At 40.6% G+C, this 20,905-nt stretch overlaps 1 protein-coding gene across 1 annotated transcript in view; it reads left to right on the forward strand.

The window, feature by feature from the left end:
• Window positions 1-13,433: 13,433 nt before the first annotated feature.
• KLHL2 (kelch like family member 2) overlaps window positions 13,434-20,905 on the forward strand; it is a 60,117-nt gene continuing 52,645 nt past the window's right edge. Inside the window, exons 1-2 of the mRNA XM_065693951.1 lie at window positions 13,434-13,610; window positions 16,485-16,610. Coding sequence (XP_065550023.1) covers window positions 13,588-13,610; window positions 16,485-16,610 — 149 coding nt within the window. The 5' untranslated portion in view covers window positions 13,434-13,587. The remainder of the gene's footprint in view (window positions 13,611-16,484; window positions 16,611-20,905) is intronic.

The raw sequence follows: 20,905 nt of genomic DNA on the forward strand, positions 1-20,905 counted from the left end.
GGCCGCGTTTCTTGCCTTGGAGTTGAGGGTTTGGCACATCGCGGAGCAGGGGGCCGGGCTCGGGCTGTGTGAGGCAGCAGCTAGCCCCGCCCCCCCCCGGGGCCGCGCTCTGCCTTGGCGATGCTCGGTCAGGTTGACTCGGCAGGCCGTGACTGAACTTAAAGAGAACTAGTTACCGCAGGCCCAGGGCTGGTGTCCTTGGAGAGCAGGTGGCTCAAGGTGCATCGCAGGGAGGGGAAAGCAGAACAGCAGCAGATGGCGGGCAAAACTGTGGGTATAAAGGCAGCGTAGTGTTGCGTTCTGCTTTCTGTGCAGAGTATTTTCCCATTTCCAACAGTCTGTCTTGCAGGGACTTCTTGAGGAAGGGAGGGAGCCTAGGCACTTATTTCTGTTGATGTCTTTTGCATGAATGTGTCTGGTTGTCCCTTCAGACAACAGAAATTCTTCATAGAATACCAGGTTCAAAGGAGACGTCAAGGATCATCTGGTCCAACCTTTCAGGCAAAGCATGACCTAGACTAGATGTCCCAGACCTCTGTCCAGCTGAATCTTAAAAGTGCCCAGTGTTGGGGAATCCACCATTTCCCTGGAGAGATTATTCCAATGGCCAATTGTTCTCATGGTGAAAAATTTTCTTTTGTCCAGTTGGAATCTCCCACAGAGTAACTTGTGCCCATTACCCCTGTTGTTTCCATGTGATTCCTTGTAAAAAGGGAGTCCCCATCTTCTTTGTAGCCACCCTTTAAATGATGGAACATGATCTCCCCTGAGGCTTCTTCTCTTAAGGCTGAACAAACTTGGCTGTCTCAGCCTCTCCTCATACTACAGGCTTCCTAGTCCTTTTATCATTTTTATGGCTCTCTCTGCACCTTTTCCAGCCTGTCCACATCTTTTTTGAATAGTGGGGACCAGACCTGAATAGTGTTTCAAGTATGGCCTGACAAGCACAGAGCAGCACTCTGAGGGTGATGCCCTTGTTGATGTTGATGCCAACAGCATCCTGTTGGCTTTCTTTGCCACAGCTGCACACTATTCACTCATGTTGAGCTTGTTGTCCACCAGAATCCCCAGGCCACTTTCCACAGAGCTGTTCCCTAGACAAATAGATCCCAGCCTGTGCTGCACTCTTGGACTATGTTTACCCAGGTGGAAGACCTTAGTCCTTGTTAAACTTCATCAGGTTCTTGTTATCACAGTTTTCCAGCCTATGAAGATCTTCCTGCAGAGTCTCTCCCTCCCAGAGTGTCCACTTTCACATTCAGTTTGGTATCATTCAAGGCTAGGCTGGACAAAGCCTTGGGTGAGACGGTTTAGTGTGAGGTGTCCCTGCCCATGGCAGGGGGGTTGGAACTAGATGATCTTGAGGTCCTTTCCAACCCTAACTATTCTGTGATTCTATGATTCTATCATCAGCAACTTTATCAGGGTACACTTGATCCCATCATCCAGATCACTTATGAAGACACTAAACAGTGTTAGGCCCAATATTGATCCCTGGGGACCCCAGTAGTGATGAGTCACTAGTTTGAAAAGGAGCCACCACCCTCAGGGTGCACCCTGTCAGCCAGTTCCCCACCCACCACATAGACCACTTGTCTAGACTGTAATGCATCGTTTTCTCTAGGAGGAGGCTGTGGGAAACCATATCAAAAGCCTAGAGAAATCCAGGTAGATAGTGTCCACCACTCACCTCACATCAACTGAGGAGGTTACTTTATTGTAGAAGGTTTTATTATCATGTACAAGGCACTTTATAAGTTGTCAAATATATTTCTGGTCCATTCTAGTTGTATATTTTGTGAAGAAACACATTTTCTTTAAAACCTGCCCACTGCTAATTTCATTTTATAATCCCTTGTTCTCACACTGAGAAAGACTATGGCCGTTCATGGATGTCTGTCTTATTACTCCTTGATGCCCTTTTGTATGCTGAGTACTACTTAGTTATTCTTTGGTAAAGTTTGTTAGATTCTCTGATCTTTTTCAGCTATATCCTTTCTGAAACTGTAAGAATCATGACGTAGTGTTCAAGCATGTGCATAGTATTAGTTTATAAGGCAGCATATTTATTACCTGTTGTGCTCTGTTCATCTGCTAATGTTTCTCAACCTTCTGTTTGTTCTACTTGACCATCCCTGAGCCTTGACCAGATGTTAGAGAGGACACTGAAGAGGACCAAAGCTGGGCTTGAAAGACAGCAAGATTGTATCATCTCCAGATTGGAATTATTCATCATGTACTATTGAAGAGAAGCCTGGACTGTCATCCTGAACAGCTGGTATAGCTCTGCCTCTTTGAAAGAGTGCAGAAGTGGCAAGGGGTGAAAGCTGGTTTTGAGGTATGACCTTCTTCAGGCTGTCCAAGTTTTTCACATGTGTTTCTGTGACTTCTCTTGGGTATCTTCTTGTAGAAAAATACACAACTGAAACCTTCCACCCAGATCATTTACATTCATCGCTTCTGTTCATTTGTTCTAGTTTTACACAGATACAAATGTTGAACAGAATGGGTGACTACCTTAAATGAAAAACAAGCCTTGAACTTGTTGGTTTCAGTAAGATTAAATCTACCTCCTATGGCAAGAGCCTGCTCAGTTCCAGTTTCTCAGCCCAAATGTTCTTTTTGTTTCTTCCTTATACTTCCTCTTTTTTCCTTCCTCACAAGAACACAAATCCTACTAATCAAGCACAAAGGTTTTCTGTGACTGTGAAGTGAGGCCACAGTTCTCTGGTTGCTGTTCAGATTATTGGTATTACTTTTGCAAGGTGTTCTGCCTTCCCAGGTAGTTAGCTTGGCAGAGGTGCTCTAGATTTACACAGATCTAATAACCATCACAGGTAAGGGAAGTTCAATAGATCCGTCTGAAACTTGATTGTGCAGTTTTCATGAGGATGCTGTGTGACTGCCAGAAGTTCTCATTTCTTTGTATAATAACACAATTTACCTGTGTAGTGCCTTTGTCCAAGCTTTTGCTCAGCTTGAAAAGCATGAAGTCTTTACCTTTTGTTTGTTTTGCAAAGAGCAACAGTGTCTGTTTTCTGATGAACGCATCTGTTCTGGAATAACCAGAAATGCTAGTGTGCAGTGCATTGTACCTGGTCCCACAGCCAAGAAGCTAATAGTAGTGCCAGTTAATGACAATGGCTAGAATATATTTTTACTATAAATACATCTATATTGATTAAAAATACTTTATAGCAGTTTATTTCTAAAAATAATTAAAATAACACTAAACTTTTTTAAGAAACCAAAAAAAAACCCAAACACCCCAAAACCAATAAAAAAGTCTTACAAAAAAATAGTTTTTTATCATTCCGTGTTATTGATTTCATTTATGACCAAATAAAATGCCTAACTGCACATTTCTTCATATTGTTTCTCCTCATTCTGTTTGCTTGCTTACCTGCATTCTTAGGAATGTCCACATGTTTTTGGCCTTTAATCTGGAAGGTTTGGATTCTGAATTTGGCAGGGGTGATATCTGAGAGGAAACAGTAGGGAGGAAAGAGAGAGAATTAAAAAAAAAAGAAAAAAAAAAAAGAAAGTAGTTATTTAGAACAGTTGGTCAAAGACTTAGGAACCAAGAAGCCTAACATCAGGATTTGATTCATTACTTGGGTACACAAGCTCAAGTAACTACCCCTTTTTATTAGCATAATTTCAGTTGTGGAAGTACTTCTCCTGTTGCCAGTCTCCATGAAACAGGCTAACTATAATCGTGGTGTTAGCCTGTTTTTTCAAATATTCAATACAGCCAGGTCAACATTGTATCAGCAGCATACTATTTAAAAAGTGAACACAATTGCTACTAAGTAATTGCTGCTTCTCTATTCAGAGATTTAGAAATTTGGTCCATTACTGCAGGTTGCTGTATACTTAGAAACCACCTCTCTCCAATGGCTGGCATAGATACATGCAGTGTGAATAATACATGCTATTATACTTAGAAACCACCTCTCTCCAATGGCTTGCATAGATATATGCAGTGTGAATAATACATGCTATTAGACAAGTGTTTGAGATAAAATCACATAAATAAATTCTTGTATGTATAATTTTTGAATCTTAAGGTCCCAGGAAGTTTACATTTATTAGCATTCATTTGAATATGTATAATTTTATATATACGCACACATATATATAAAACTGTAAGTATTGTTTCTACTGAATTGTAAATGAAGTCTTCTCAACAGGTATACTGAAGAGCACAGAGAAAATCACAAGTTTAAATATTTGAAGTGTATAAATATTTACTGTACACAATGCCAGTTTTGGCATTTTTAGAAATACATGACTGTCAATTTCTACTAGTCTGCTTAAAATAAGTATATAATCTTTATAGCAGTAGTCTACTTTTGTTCTCACTAGATTACACAATCTTTGGTTTGGTTTTGATATATTGTTCTAATTACTAGATTCGCAGGTAATTTTTATAGCAGGAGGTTTTGATGGTGTAATGTTTTAGTGAAGTAAGATTCTCTTCTGTTCCATCTTCTGGCAAATTTTGCAGACATTGTCATTTTAGTGCTTGTGATTTGAGTCTGCTCCTGAGGACTGATCCAGTGCTGAGGAGTCTAAACCAGATTAAGATATGGCCTGTTCTTAAATTACTTCCTCTGCAACTCCATCAGTAATGGTAAAGGTATCCAATGAGGGTCAGGTAAACAGATGTGGTATGGCCCAATAATGTCATGCTATACTACCCTTATTTGCCAGCTGCCCTTAAGCAAAGCTAACATAGGTTAGATACCCAGGATTAAATCCTATACTTAGGCATAACCTTTTCTGTATCAGTAATAGCTGAAATATTTGGAGACTAACTTTCACAACTGTATCCTCACAAAGAGGCCTAATACCTACTTTTCTTCCTCTCAGTTTTATTTAAAATTTGGCACGAAGGGAAACAGGATTGGGCTCACAGCCTTTCTCACATTCAACCATAAGGTGTAATTATTATTACTATTTTTTATTCATATTGCAGGTACAATTAGTACTTAAACTATATTCATCTCTGTGTAAAGAATACACTCTCTGTTCTGAGAATATGGGGTTGTGACAGATTCCTGCATGACTAAAAATACAACTGGGAAGTGAAAAGGTAGAAATAACAGTAAAGACAGTTTTATTTGCATTAATTTGTTGTAAGAGTCCTGACAGTCATACTGCAGTAAGAGCAGTCTATATTCTAGCCTCAAATGACAGACATGTCACAGGTACGTATTTGATTTCAAGCTTCTGTAAGTTTTAAAAATCCTATGGAGATTAAAAAACAGTTCACTGCTGAATACATTTAAAATAAAGGAACCTTAATCTTTCTCTCCACATATGGTTTCAGGTTTTCACATCATGCAAGTGTAAGCTTTTTGTAGTGAACAGCATGGGGCTGTTTGTACATGGTAATCATGTAATCAAAACCTGCCACTTCCTATGAACTTTGGCTTTCTAAGTAAAATTTCCATTAAAAATTCTGTGGCCTTTAAGTGCAAGCTATTGAAGAGAGAACAGCATTACACTGGGATAAAAAACTCTTGAAGTCTTTCACCAATTAATATACAAATTTGAATGCTGGAGACAGTGTGGCCATTGGTTAATTCAGCTAATCTATTAGTACAAATCATTCGGCAAAATGTCTAATGTGTCCATAACAAAGTCCAGAGATAGGACTGATGAAAACAGATAGATAAAAGTTAGTACAGCTGTGTGTTAGTACAGCTCAATTTTGGCTGCTTAATGCAGATGAGACAAAGGATGTAATGTAACACTGAATGGAAGAATTGCGAACAACCCAACGGGCACTCTTACTTATATTCGAAAGCAAATAAAATTACATTAAAGAAGGGATAGAATTCATCAATTTAATTTTTATTTTTATAAATACACACTAAAAGGATAAATCAAACATTGGAAAGAAGCATTATGATGTATATTATTCACTTTGTGCTAAAGAAGAGTTTTGGAGTTTTAAACGGTTTAGGGTTTAAGCAAATACCTAATTTGCAGGGCGAAAAGTATTCCTTCTGAAGAATAATTTTTAACTATGGATTTTTTTCACTTTCTTCTGATTTTTCAAATTCACATTTCTGTTTAGATTGTATTATAAAGTCATCACACTGTGACAAGCATTGACTTATATAAAGGGAAATGCAGAGCTGTTTCAGAAAATGTTTGGTTTAGGTTATATACTATCTAGGATAATTTTCATTAAAAAGGAGGAATGTTTGATAATTTAGCTCAAGAAAACTACTGATAAAATAAAGACAGAGGATGAAATTTGAAAGAAGAAATATTTTTTTCCCTCTACCATTTTTTCCACCCATTTTTTCGTTTACTATTTTGTCTGAAAAACATATAATAGACTTGATGAGAACTAGCTGGCATAAGCTAACTTTTTAGCCTGTATGGTTAAACATTAGCACTCTGACAAGGTAGTCTTTTCAATATTTTACATGCTGAGGGTACCTATTTTTTTCTCCCAGTATATTAGACTGGATCACAATATTCTTCCTTCACATATTAAAACTGGCTTTTCCTGATACCAATGAAAATTGTTTTCCAGGAACACCATAACAAACTACTCATTTTATGAGCATCTGCTTGTAGCAGAATTATTGGACTAAACCTTTTCATGCTTTTGTCTTTGACTTAAATTTCCTCTTAATTTTTTTTTTATTTAAATAAGTCCAATTTTAATTGACATTCTGCAGAACTGTGTAATGATCCTGATCTCTTTCCTTAATCTTTACAATGAGTTCACAATACCTTCTAGTCTTCCTTACACACAACCCCTCCCAAAACACGCAACAAAACACCACTATTTCAAATGAGGATTTATTCTGTTTCTTGAACAGCAGCTTGATATGCTTTTCACTTTGGATGAACAACCTGTCTATGCAAAATTATATGCAGTAACTACACCTATGTGATTGTTATTGCTGTGACTCCCTGAATATAATCTTTAAATATTTTAATGTCTTTGATTTCATTGCCTCTTGGTACAGCAAAAGATTTTGTACAATGCATGAACTATATTCCACTTGCTTTTTCACTGTCTACACCGTACTTCATTTTTGCTGAATGCCCCCTCCACTTCTGTAGACTGCAAATACTTTTCCTCCAGTGTGGTTTATATGCATATGAAACAATACATATTCAGATTGATATTTTCAGCATCATTTTCAGAGTATAAGTTGCCCCCCAATTATTGTTCTTAGGTAAGATCACTACATGCATGACTACATGCAAATTGGTGAGTTTAACTGTTGGTTTGCTATAGGCCAATCATAGACCCCAAGAACTACTGCAATCAGTAAATTGCTCTGTATGATTGTGCATTCAGTAAGCACTAGATGGCAGCATATCAATTGTTTAAGTGTAAATTTAATGAATGAGCTGTATCTCTTTTCCTGTCAAAAGGCTGTGTATTAGTTGATTGACGTGATTAGGACTATTTTACAGTATTGCTGTTTGAGTGGAGAAAGTGATGGAGAAGTGATGGAGGATGCTCCACCCCTGGCAGTGTTCAAGGCCAGATTGGATGGGTCTTTTGAGCAATCTGGTCTACTGGAAGGTGTCCCTGCCCATGAGGCAGGCTGGAACTAGGTGAGTTTTAAGGTCCCTTCCAACCCAAACTATTCTATGATTCTATGATTCTACATGGACTTTGATGGCATTGTATTTGATAATCATAGAATCACAGAATAGTTAGGGTTGAAAGGACCTTAAGATTATCTAGTTCCAACCCCTCTGCCATGGGCAGGGACACCTCACGCTAAACCATGTTGGCTAACGCTCTGTCCAGCCCAGCCTTGAACACTGCCAGGGACGGAGCATTCACCACTTCTTTGGACAACCTGTTCCAGTGCCTCACCAGCTTCACAGTAAAGAATTTCTTCCTTGTATCTAACCTGAACTTTCCCTGTTTAAGTTTAAACCCATTACCCCTTGTCCTATCTCTACAGTCCCTAATGAACAGTCTCTCTCTGATATCCTTGTAGGCCCCCTTCAGATACTGGAAGGCTGCTATGAGGTCTCCACACAGCCTTCTTTTCCTCAGGCTGAACAGCCCCAACTTTCTCAGCCTGTCCATACAGGAGGTACTAAGCCCTCTTATGATCCTCATGGTCCTCCTCTGGACTTGTTCCAACAGTTCCATGTCCTTTTTATGTTGAAGACACCAGAACTGCACACAGTACTCCAAGTGAGGTCTCACAAGGGCAGAGTAAAGGGGCAGGATCACCTCCTTTGACCTGCTGGTCACACTTCTTTTGATGCAGCCTAGGATATGGTTGGATTTCTGGGCTGTGAGATATAGTACCTTCCAGTTCATACCTATGATGAAAACTACTTTTGCTTCATTTTTTTCAAGAAAACAATGTTTTAACAAGTGAAGTATGAATGAACAAAATAGTCATCTACATTCTTTTAAAGTAAAATGATAAAAAAAACCCAACAAAAAGCAACCAAACCAAAAAACAATGACTGAGGTGACCTCTGTGAACAAGGAGGCTACTGTAATGGTCCTGCTTATCTGCATGGTATGTTTTGTTAAAAACAATGTTGTAAATCCTTTGTGTGTGTGTGTGTAGGCTGTACCCAAAGACTGTGCAGATCGTATTTATTAAGGTATCTGTGTTTAAATGTGGAGCTCCACCATCAGTTTTGTCTGCTGCTGATTGGGACGGTGCAGCTTTCCCCAGGAAATCCCTGCTGCAGGTTTCTGCCGCTACCTTTGCATCATGATCACATGGCTACAAGGTGAAATCTATTTTTGATGGGCCTTCTGCTTCTTTCTGCTTGTTCAGTGAATGGAACCCACTCAGCATAGAGACATGATTGCCTTATCCAGTGCACAGGAAGCAACTCAAGTCTACAGGTTTCAGAGTAGGAGTTGGTCCACTTCTTTCATAGTCATCTCAGAGACACACCGTATGTGAAATCCAAACCTTCACATCACTGGGACTTGGATCTGCTCATCAAGATCTCTGCTTTGCATTTCAGTAATTTGAAGTACTAATATGAATCAAGGCCATGATCAACACTTGTTTCCATTCATAACGCTTACTTGAGCTAGAACCTCTTTTTTCTGTGGCACTAAAATGAACTTGTCATCTACCAGGAGCTCTGCACTGTTCAGAACTGACAACAAGCACCTGACTTCTCCATTAAGCAGGACTCAGAAGTGTCACACCATTTGGCCCTTCTTTTCCAAAACTGTTTAAAGCCTGTTTACTAGACTGTGTGACATAAGTCTTTCTGGAAATTACACCATGTCTGGTGTTGAACACTGAAAAAACAGTCCTAAGTTACTAATTTCCATCATCATCATTATAAGGTCTGTAAATTTAACAGAGTAAATTTTACCCTTCACCTATTGTCATTAAGTGTGTATCATTCTTAGTGCTGCAGCAATTTCTTACATAGAAGAATAATGCTAGAAAAGGCTAAATATTTTTATCCATGCTTAATCGTATTTAACTGGTTTTGGTCACTGTACAATTTATTTTTGATAGCAGCTGCTTTGCTATTCCTTATTTCACATTCCCAATTTACACGTCTTATTTTTTCTCTCACTGCCTACTCTCCAGTACATATTCCTCTGCAATCCCTCTGCAATCTGGTCCCTATCTCAATCTGCTGCATGCATTTTCTTGCTTTTCCTTTTCACATTACTTTTCAGTGTAATTCTTCTCAACTGCATTCATGTCCTTAGCTCAGTGGTCCTCTGAAATTTTAAAACGATCCACTTTTCTGGGGAAGCAGAAGTCTTTTCCACTAGAGTGAGGTCTTTCAAGATCAGTTAATGCTGGGTTAATGCTGATATTCTTACTGGTGTCTTAGACAAAAAATGCAGTAATACCTAATGTCTGTATTGACCTCAAGTCCTGTCATGAATTCCACAGAGGTCCTTGTGGACGAATTTAGATGCAGGGGCTTTAGCTATTTGCAAGTCTGTTGCTGGATGTAATGTTACTGGGGGTGAAACATGCAGGGAAAAATGGATGTGTGCCCTGAAATATTTTGGATAAGTATGTACTTATTTTTAAATACGTTTTATAAATAAATTACCCATGACTAAATTCAGTAAGATGCAAATATAATGGATAACCTAACAGCTAATAAAGTGACAAAGAACCTTGTTTTTCTGTTTGAAGCAACAGGAGTACAGAGAGGTACTTATGCCTTCAATTCTGGCCCCTTCCTGTCTTCTTCCTCTTGCATGAGAAGAATTGCAGCCTTAGTAGCATCTTCTTATAAGCATTCTGCCCACATCATTAAGAAGATATAACTTAGTATGTTAAAAAAGAGTAAATGTTCTTACACATGTATTTTTGTCCTTTTTTTTTTTTTTTGGAGTGGTCTGTCTACCTGCAATTGTCAAAAATATTAGTAAGAACTTATTCCAGTGTTCTGTGTGGCTAAATCTAATTCAGATTTCTTTTAACATGACCATGTCAGCAAGGTGCGTGATCCCTTAAAGATGCATATGAACCACTGTGTATACATGCAATTACATTCATTTTTACCAGGATTGTTTATTCCTTTTGTAGGACTGTGTAATTTGTGGAACTGTCTTGCTGAAAAGCAGAGCTTTGCTGGCATAGCTTCATTTTCAGTAGATGTACTTCACTGACCTGTAGCATCAGGATTTCAATAGTAAAGTATTTCTAGTATCAATATATCCAAAGAACCATGCAATCATAAATGTTGGCAACGTTCCTTTGGAACTCTCTAAACAAGTGGGAAAGTACCAACAGTTGTTACAGTGGCACTCCTAAACATGACAAGGAATTTCCTCAGTAAATGCAGTGATCTGAATTGCTGCAGCATAAACAAAAATGGCAGGTGTTTCATCATAGTTAAGAACTGTAGCCTATTTCCTTTCAAAACTACATAGATACACACCCACACACATATGTAAATGTATTTTTTCTTTGAAAGTTCTTTTCTAAGAAAAGGTGTTGGATCAGTCAGAATCCCATAAAAATCCAAACATTGTATTTAAAGGATGTGTTTTTTCATGGGTAGGTATAGAAGTTGTTTTGCCATGAATACATAACACAGTTTGGCTTCAGTCTTTTTTTGTTTGAGCTGTTCATGATTCTTTTCAGTGTTATTAAAGTACAAAGACATAATTTTAGGAAAAAAAAAAATAGAACCCTGCCCTATTTTGATGTTCTCCATCACGGAAGTTGCTTCAACTGACATTAAAAGTTTGGCTCAAAAGCCAAAACAACACTGCCAGAAAACAAAAGAAGACTCAGGTTGAAAATGCTTAATGTTTATTTAAGAATGAATGTTATTAAACAGTTCTACCATGTTAACAAGGACTAGAATCTCCAGCTGCCTATGGGCTTGCAGGAGCTATATGCGAGTAGTGAACAAAAAAACCCTCAACAGGTTTCAGACAAGTTTAAGATGGCCTCATAATCTAATGTGAACCCTTACACTGTTACTAGTAGGATTCACTTGGGTCTTATGGATCAGTAAAAGCTAGGATCCTTGTCTTACAAAGTAACAGGCATTTACTGTGGGGGCACAGAAACCTGAAATTGTGATGTGACAGTTGTCAGCAACTCTCTGATCTACCCAGGCTAGACTTGCTTAGGAACCCAGAACTCACTGACATGATACCACACAGAGCCAGCTGAATTTTAAACCTCCGTTTTGGAGTGCATTATTGCTAGCTGGCCCCTTTGGAGCAGACTGCCCTGCAAGCAGTTGCATCTTTCAAATCTTTAACAAGTACCTTGTCTTCTCCAGTACAACCTAGAGAAAAATCTAATGGTCTCTTGAGAAGAGACAAATTTTGCAGTTACGAAGCACAGACTTTGTAAAAACAGGCACTGACAATTAACAGTTATTTAATTTAGAGAAACCTCCAGTGGAAACCCATTGAAATAATTCTGAAGCGTTCCCAGACCAAACATCACAGTGTATTGAAAGAAGATTGTTAAACTGAGAAAAATAAAATGACATTTTTAAAGGAAGGAATATTATTACATTGGCAAACATGAAAATGACAAAGTAAAATACATTTAGTTTTAATAACCTGTGACTTTATTGGAAACACTGGGGAAGGCTTTACATATTCGTCTGTAATATTCCTCACCTGAAACACACCTGCCATTTTCTGTTTTGCCCTCTACTCAAATTTGCTGTTCTCAAACTCCTCTCACTCTCAGAAAAATAGTGTTGGTCTGTTAGTGACAGATGTATTAATTCCAGAGCTACTTTGTCAACATAAAATCTCTTATTCCAGTGAAGACATATTTTATTTTCACGGATGCTATCAGATTTAAATGCCTGAATTGCATTCAGCTTGCTAAACACATCTTCCACTACACAACCCTGTAAGATTTAGAAAGTAACATACAGAGGTTTAAGTACATTAAATTATTCTTGAATGTCACAAGTCAGAAGTTGCTTAAGTAGTATCTTTTATCACTGCTTGAATTAGTGTTGCTTATAAAGGCACACATTTGAAATAGATCACTGTCCTGTTTATGTTTCTTTTTGCCATTCTGCATCACAGAGGCTACTGAATTAAACATTAAAACGCAACTCAAGTACTTAATGCTCAACGTCAGCAACGTTTCTGATAGCATGAATATAGACAGGAGGGTTGCTGTTCTGAGCGGCACAGCTGCTGTTCTGCAGGACAGGATCGAATAAAAACAGGTGAGATCTAACAGGTCACTGGGAAGTAGAGCACCAGCGCTGCAGCCTGTTCAACTGCAGCATCCTTCTTCACCTCAAAGCACGTTCAGGCTTTGCTTTGGCCCCTGCTCAAGCTGCAGCCATCTGCCTGATCCGGTGTCAGGCCAACTCCACGGCTGCTCTGGGACGAAGCTCAGACAGTCCTCCACAGTGTGCACCTGGGGATGGGTCTTGTCACAGAGGCCTGTGGTGTTTATAGAAAAGCACAAGCCGCGGTTCCTGGGACTTAAGCACCCCTGCATCCCTACGCAAGTGCCCCAAGTCACCCACCCTGGGCCGAGGTCCCCCTGGCCGGGGCACCCTGTGGGCAGTGGCCCCCTGTGAGACAGCGGGGTGCGCCCGGCCCGACCCAAGCCTCTGCTCTCCTGGGCGGCGGGAGGTGCGCGCTCATCTGTCTTAGGGTCGAGAAGGCATCGCTCCCAGGCTCCGGCCACTTGAAAGCCATGCTTCTGCCAACGAAGGCCAGCAGCACCCCATCCTTCCCTTCCTAAAGCCCCCGGTACGCGGCCGCTCCACCGAGGGGCAGCAAGTCACAGCCCCCAGGCGGGAGGCTCCGGCGAGGGGCAGCCCGCCCACTCGGGACCGGGGTCCCCAGCGCCACTCGGGGAGCAGCCCCTCTCCTCACCTCACAGGGGCCGGCACCCCCGCTGCCCCCCAGCGCCGCGCCTGCGCGCCGCGGCCCGTCCCTGCCACCGCCCTCCCGCGGGCGGGAACCCGGAAGTGGGCAGCGCTGGCGGCTCCCGGCGGGTAGCGGGGGCTCCGCCGGTCGGGCGCAGCTGGCACCCCGCGGCGGGGCAGCGGCAGCTGGCATGGTGCTGGCGGCAGCGCGCCGCGCCCGCGTTGCACGGAAGAAGCCTGAGCGGAGCCGCGATGGAGATGTTGCTGCCGCCCGTGTGAGTGCTGCGGCAGGGCGGGCTGCGGGGCTCCCGGAGCCCGCCGGGACAGCGGCGCAGAGCGCAGCGCTGTGCGGAGCACCGTGCCGTGCCGTGGGAGGGGGGCGCGGGGCCGGGCCGGCCCAGCCGCCCAGCAGCGAGCACCGCGGCGTGGCCGCCCCGCGCGGGCCCTTCGGTACTGGTGGCGGGGGGAGTGATGCCAGCGGGCGGGAGGGACCCACGCTCAGACCCGGCCTCGGCGGCGGCTCTGGCGGGGGAATGCTGTCGTGCCGTGTCGTGTCAGGGCCCGGCGGCGGAGCCGGTGTGTCGTGCCGGTGGGACAGGGCGCCCCAGGGCCGGCACGGCCGCCGGCTGGTTCGCGATGTCCCGTCGTGCCGCTGCGGTGCCCGGGCGGTGTGTGCGGGGCGGGCGTCGGGCGGGCTGGGCCGGGGCCACGGGCGCCGTGGCCCCCGCGGGCGGGCAGGCAGGGCTGCGGGTCCCCCCTCGCCCCGCCGCTTTCCCGGGCGGGTTCCAGCGTGCGGGGACGCGCTGCTTTTTTTTCTCTCCTCCCCCTCACTCCTTCTGCTTCCTCCATATGCGGTCCCGAATTACTCCCTGTTTGACTCAGCAGTCATGTTCGTCGCGCTCTCGGTTTTCTGGTTATCTAGTTAAGCATCTTTTTTAGTAGCAGTGAGCTATGCAAGCCACGTATTTATAGCTGCATTTCAGTTGGGTCCATCCAGTGTTTTATATGCTACAGTTCAGCGTAGCTTCATCCTGCGCCTTCGGAAGGCAGTTTTCAGGTATGCTGTGGGTTGAGGTTCTTGAGAACAAACCAGCTGCAGACAGCTTTGACCCAGCTGATAAAATGGTAAGAGAGATTGCAGTAACTTAAAGTGGACTAGCAGTTCTCGAAACAGAAGGCATATGACTGATGGTCTGGTAGGCTTCATTACCTTAAAACAAAGTCATCCTTTGTGACTGACTAATGAAACTTCAGCAAATGAATTTATGCTTCATAGGAACTTCTCCAGCTATAGGTTGCTTGATAGCTCTTTACAGGCAACTCCGACCATTTTTTTTCCTTGCATATCTGAATGCGATGTGTATATAGTCTGTATACATATGCAGATAGTATACATCAGTATCTGATGCATTACTCTAGGATGTAAAAAGGTGCCACAGAAGATGCGAGTTGAAAAGTCCATGGTATAAATAAAAGCTGGATCTCTTGCTCACAGTTAGTCTTAGTTTTGAATGTTTCCTGGAGTTATTAATTTCAATATATAATTTTTTTGAATGCCAATCGCTAGATATGTCATATAATTGGAACAGTAATATTCAGTCTGAAGGTGTTTGCTAGATAGGTCGTGGGTTTGTTGTTTTTTTTTTTTTTTTGTAACCTCTGCGGTAGCATGTGTATGTGCTCTATAACATGTAACTTTTTTTTTCCTGATTGATGCAAAATTGCCGTCTGTTACTTGCACCCTGTCAGTAATGAGTTGTATAATTTTCAAAACTGAGCATGAAACTTTAATTCATAGCAGTTTCATAGTGCCAATATTGTAAGTTGGTGATACTTTGAGTTCTGTAGTTGGACTTTACTTTGTTAGCTGGTGTTTTACAGAGACTTTTTTCTATTCCTTTGTTGCTTGATGCACTTTCGTGGTGTTTTGCTCCAGAACTTTGTAGATAGTTTTGTAATCATGAAAAGTAGAACCAACAACTTTGCACGGGGTTCTACTTTAAAATCTTAATGTATTGTTGACTTTTTCTTTTAAGCTTCTTAAAAGCATTCCAAAATAAACCGTTTTAGGTATGGTAGAAGAGAGACTGGTATTATGGGAGCCAATGCATATGTTCAATTTGACTAGTCTTACCTAAAGCAAGTAAGGTTGAGTTTCATTTGGATTCAGATCTCTGATGTACTAAGAGTCAGTTGCCAAGTCACCAAGTGACTTCAGTGACCTTATTTCCAGTTCACAGGTTCAGGAATAGAGTTACAATACTGTAAGTGAAAACGTCACTGATGTTTCTTTCTAAGTACTATAACAACACAATTTGCCTTGTAAGAATAACATTGTGATTGGAAACACGAAACTCACTGGCTTGGCATGAAAAACCCACTTGCTGTGTGGACAGTCCTAGAGATGGAGGGGTGCGCATAATCATTTTTCTATAGGAGTTAGTGTCTGTAGAACTTGAGTATTTCTTACAGAAAGTGGTACCTGTAGATAGAGCTCATGATTTTTCACACTGCTAATTTGTTCTCTTGGTATTTTGAGTGTGTTTTAGAGAGTAAGAAAAATTAAGAGGTTGGTCACTTGCCTTTCAAAACATCAGGTGGATCTGCAAAACTGCCCAGTTTTTCTCATACTCTTATGCTGCTGCTAGGGAAAGCCTGGAGAATTATAGTAGTCATCATGTGGTCTTCCTGTCAGAAATGAGCTAGGAGCTGCCTGAACGGGTGAGGAAGGTCCTGGTGGAAGAGTAGAGGGCAGTTTTTTTCTTTCAGGTGATGAAAGCATTGAGAGGCTGGGGTGATGGATGCTGTGTTCCACCATCTATCTGTGTAGGCACCAGGCTAAAACTTCCCAAAATCTCTGTTTCTCCTCTCACATAATGGCTTATTGGACATATTCTAGGGCATCATCTTCATGTTTTCCTTACTGGAGGTTACTGTTAGCCCTGAGTGCCTCTGTCAACCTCACTTGCATTTTTTCCAACTTATACTGTTGGTAATAGGGAAACCAAGATTACTTGGAGTAAAGAATAAGTTAAAGTGTAAATATTTTCTTCCTCCCCAAGATGAAGCTGGAGAAAATGAGTGACAGAACTGGAGATTAGCAGAAGCATTAACTTACTCCTTTTTTTTTTTTTCCTCTTTTTTCCCAGATGTACCAAACTTTGCCATCAGAAGCCCTTGGATCTGAAAGATGATAACACTGAAATTCACTGCCCTGTTACAGTAAATCCATGGCACATGAAGAAAGCTTTTAAAGTTATGAATGAATTAAGAAGGTATTACTTCATTGCATTCATCTACCTGGAGTCCATAATATATTTTTACTTTCATTTGCATTTATTAAGTTAATAATAATCGTTTGTTTATTAAGAACATTCAATTCCAGAAGTGTAGGTGATGAGATGGCTTGCATATACAATGAAGTGATAGCTGAATGATAGTCATGTGATGATAGTGTTAATGCATGCAGTATGTTTTTTGCCCCTCATAAGTTAATCAAAACCTCATTTGTGAGACTTGAAAAATACTTTGAGGTTGTATTCAAGGAGTTACAGCTGCTGATCATGCCTTGTAGCTCATCTTGGACAGATGAAAAGTGACTCTGTAGTTGAGCCTAAGGCTCTTTGTGTACCTGTTGCTGGTTTTTGTGGTAGGCTGCTAACTGGAAAATGTTATAATTTTGTAGTCTGGAGACATAGGCCAGAGTCTAACAAATGTAAACCAGCCAATAGTACATTTTCATAGAGTCATAGAATGGTTTTGGTTGGAAGGACCTTAAATATCACCTTGTTCCAACCCCGATGCCATGGGCAGGGACACTTTTCACTAGACCGGATTGCTCAAAGCCCCATCCAACCTGACCTTGAACACTGCCAGGGATGGGGCAACTTGTTCCAGTGTCTCACCACCCTCATAGTGATGAATTTTCCCCTAATATCTAACCTAAATCTAACCTAAATCTACCCTCTTTCAGCTTTCTTAGTTATCCTTTGCTTGCCCCTTGAGAGAAATTGATGAATTCCCAAATCAAATATTGGAAACAATTTTTCTCAATAAAGTTTTATAAGACCTTGACTGATACTACCATCAGTTTCAGCAAAACTGGGAGACTGGTGCTGATGCTGTTCTCTTAGTGCCCGTATTGATTTATTTTCTACATATGAGTAGGTGAGATGGTGTTGAAAACTGTGACAGCTGGTAATTAAAGCTCAGTTGTGAGCTCTGGTAATTAGGACTCACAACTATTACTGACAGTAATTCAGCTTTATAACTAACAGCAACAATTGAGAAATTAAATAAATAAAACACTTCTTCAGCATAGACAGTACTAGAGGCTGAAAATCCCGTAGTCCTTTGTTATTTCCCATGTAAGATTAAGAACGGGAGAGGCTTCACCTTAAAAAAAAGACAGTAACTGATACTCTGTTAAAGTATGCTTCTGATCTTCGCTGTTCCATACGGGTAAATCTTTAGATACTGTAATCAGATCAATGTATTTATCTGGCTGACAGTTTGTATTGTACTGGAAGATTGAAGAAAATTATATGCTGCATATAAATGACTGAAATCCAGCTTAAAGACTTCCATAGTGTGAGGCTAATGAGACAAGAGCAGGGTCTATTTGTCTAGTATGTTATCAGCCTAGTTACCTTGTGTTGAAAAGGACTGATACTTGTTGCTTTATCTTACTTACGGCCTTGGGTTTTTCAAGGGTCCCAGTAACCAGAATCAGTGTCTCAGGAGTGCAGTAGAGCCTGGCTGGAGCCAATAGCCATGACTTCCAAAGGGTAGGCAAGATTTTAGATGAAGAAACAGTTTGCCAGAATGAATCTTACAAGTTTTGGAAGTCAGAAACCTTAACCCACATTTTGTTGTGTTGTGAGTATAAGAGATTTATGGTCTTCCAACAGAGTGTATTGTTGAAGGCTGTGGATTATTTTCAGAATATATTTTAGTTTCCATGGTTACTTAAATTTGAATTGCTGTAGAAGCAATTTGAGCAATTTTGTCTTACACGTATAAGTAGTTGAAGTTGGAACAGGAGCAGTGCCACGCAAACCTTAACTCTAGTTCTTAGCAAGGTAGGTGATGCAGAAGTGTTTACCGTTTAAGCTGAGTACAGCTTTTAAAATAGTGCTAATTAGATAGTATGATGAACATGTTAAATATTTGCTTTTATTTGTTGGAAATAAACTGAAATATTTTAGGCTTCATTACTGTAAATGAAGACCTGATACTAATATAGTAAATTATATTTTCGATTTTATTGACTACATTTTTAAAGTGGTTTCTCAGTTCTCTTCATTACTGTAGCACAAGCAGGTATTTGCCACAGGTATACTCTCCGGAAAGTAGTTAACTAGTGAAGATATCATCTGCTTAAGCATCTAAAATACATTTGTTTTGGAATGCTCAAGTCTGTGAGTTTATATTACATTTTTGGCAGCTGTCAAGTTGCCTGGTTCTGTGAGCTCATAAGAGGGGTTTTCTGTGCCTTCAAATTTTGACAAATTTGCGTAATTTTGTCCTGGGTAGTTTTTGTCATTTTGTTACTCACCATCACCTCAACACTGAGTCAGAGAGATTGTTAGGATAGCTAATTAATTCTTGACATATGATGAAATTAGCCTCTGATGCCTATCTTTCCTCTTCATTCTAAATTGCTTTTATCACAATGAATTTGACCTCACCTGTATTTGTTAAAATCCTCACTCTTACAAACAGTGCTTTAACAAAATCTTCTGAAGATGTAGGTAATGACCTTTCTCTAGATAAACCAATAAAGAATAACCTGAAAGCTTGTAAACAGTTATTCTTAAACCTATACTTTTTTCTACCCTCCTTCCCATTTTCTCATTTCCTTTACCAAGATGGTGTACCCCCTGTGGCTCTGTTCATTTAGTTGCTCTAAACAAGCAAATTAGTACAGTATCACTTCAGAACACAAGGTTTTCCAAAATAAATAGGTACGCCCTCTTGAAATGAAGGTGCTGAGTTGCTGTGGAAGCTAAAAGATGCTTGGAGCAGAGCACATGTTTAAGTTTGTAAGCTTGTTTCTTAGTAGTTCATTTAGCTTGCCAGCTTTGTAGTAACAGAGCATATTCATTCACCTAATACAGTTCCAGACTAGAGATGTATCCGGACTGCATCTAAGTTACTATGACTGTATCTGCACAGTGTAATTAAATAGCTGGAGTGTTTCGTCGATGTAGTTCTTTTGCTTCTGGCTTCATTGTTATCTTTGGTATTTATGTGCAGCTAAGTATAGAACCTTTTGTTCCTGCTGTCAGGATAAGTGCAGGTGTCTGAAAAAGCTGGATATCTGATGACCCCTAATATGCAGCTTTCTGTTTCAATTTCTGTATAATAAATGTAATGGCTGTTTCTAAGCTCCTCTGAATTCTGTGTTTCATTTGGGTATGGTCATTGCCTTTATAATATACATCTTTTTTGATAACCATATCGCAGGCTAGGCGTAGGTAGTTGCTGTAGGGATTAAGAACTGAAAAGGTGAAAACATTCTAATGCCAGAATTGCAATACAGCCCCAAAGGTTACTTGTGGCCACCAAAATTGTTGGTGTGTGACCTCCACAAGGCCAGCTTACTTGAGACTGTAATCAAAGAAATTGGGTGATTGCAGAGGCTGAGAGATCACAGAGTTTTCTTTGGACTGAGGTGAATATCTGAGCAGTTTTATCTAGCTCTGTCAGAGCAAAATGCAGCTGCTCATGCCAGTCTCTGCTGCAACTCTGTGTAGTGTTGCAAACTATCAGTAGTTGCACTTCAACTACAAAAGATATTCAGGAAAGGTAAAAACGTATTTTTTCAGAATTACTGAGAATAAAAATTACTGCATTGATGTACAGCTGTGACTCCATCCTTAAGGAGTATGTTCTGTTAAATCATACTTTCCCCGTTTCACTTTTTGTCCTGGCTGTGAGTTTTGCGATACGTATGCTACTTCTACAGAGACAGTGCTAGCATGAGAAGGAAATAAAAGACAACTGTGACTATGGCTATTTCGATGCTGGGGAATCACAGCCTTCTGGTGTTGTGTTGTGGTCCGTTTTCTGTCCCATGCCCACCCCATAAATTGCATCATAGACAGTACATGGTATGGTGGGTTTAAGTGGAAGAGGTCTATCTAGTGGATGTAAACTGCACTGGAAACACCTGTATTATAAATGATTATAAATGAGATTTTTATTGCAACAGAATAGTCAGGGAAAAATGTGTTACAGTCACAAAGAACAAGAATGCAAAAGGATGCAATGAAGATAAAAAGTCAGGCAAGATATGAAGTTAACCATTGTAAATTCTAAACTGGTCAGAGTGAGAAAAATAATTGCTATTGTGTGCATGGCTTGTTTGTGAAAGATGCTTGGAAAACAGTAAACACAGAGTTGATCAAGTAATGATTTTGAACAATTAAGTAGGCATGAGCTTGCAGTGTAATAATATGATACAGGCACACTTTAAATTTGGCTTCTTTGTTATCTATGAAATCTTATTTTTAGTCTCAATTTTTTAGTGTTTGTATATGTAAAATTCTTTTTTCTATTCTAGTTA

The sequence above is a fragment of the Lathamus discolor genome, chromosome 1 (assembly GCF_037157495.1).
Source record: "Lathamus discolor isolate bLatDis1 chromosome 1, bLatDis1.hap1, whole genome shotgun sequence".
NCBI classification, from domain to species: domain Eukaryota; kingdom Metazoa; phylum Chordata; class Aves; order Psittaciformes; family Psittacidae; genus Lathamus; species Lathamus discolor.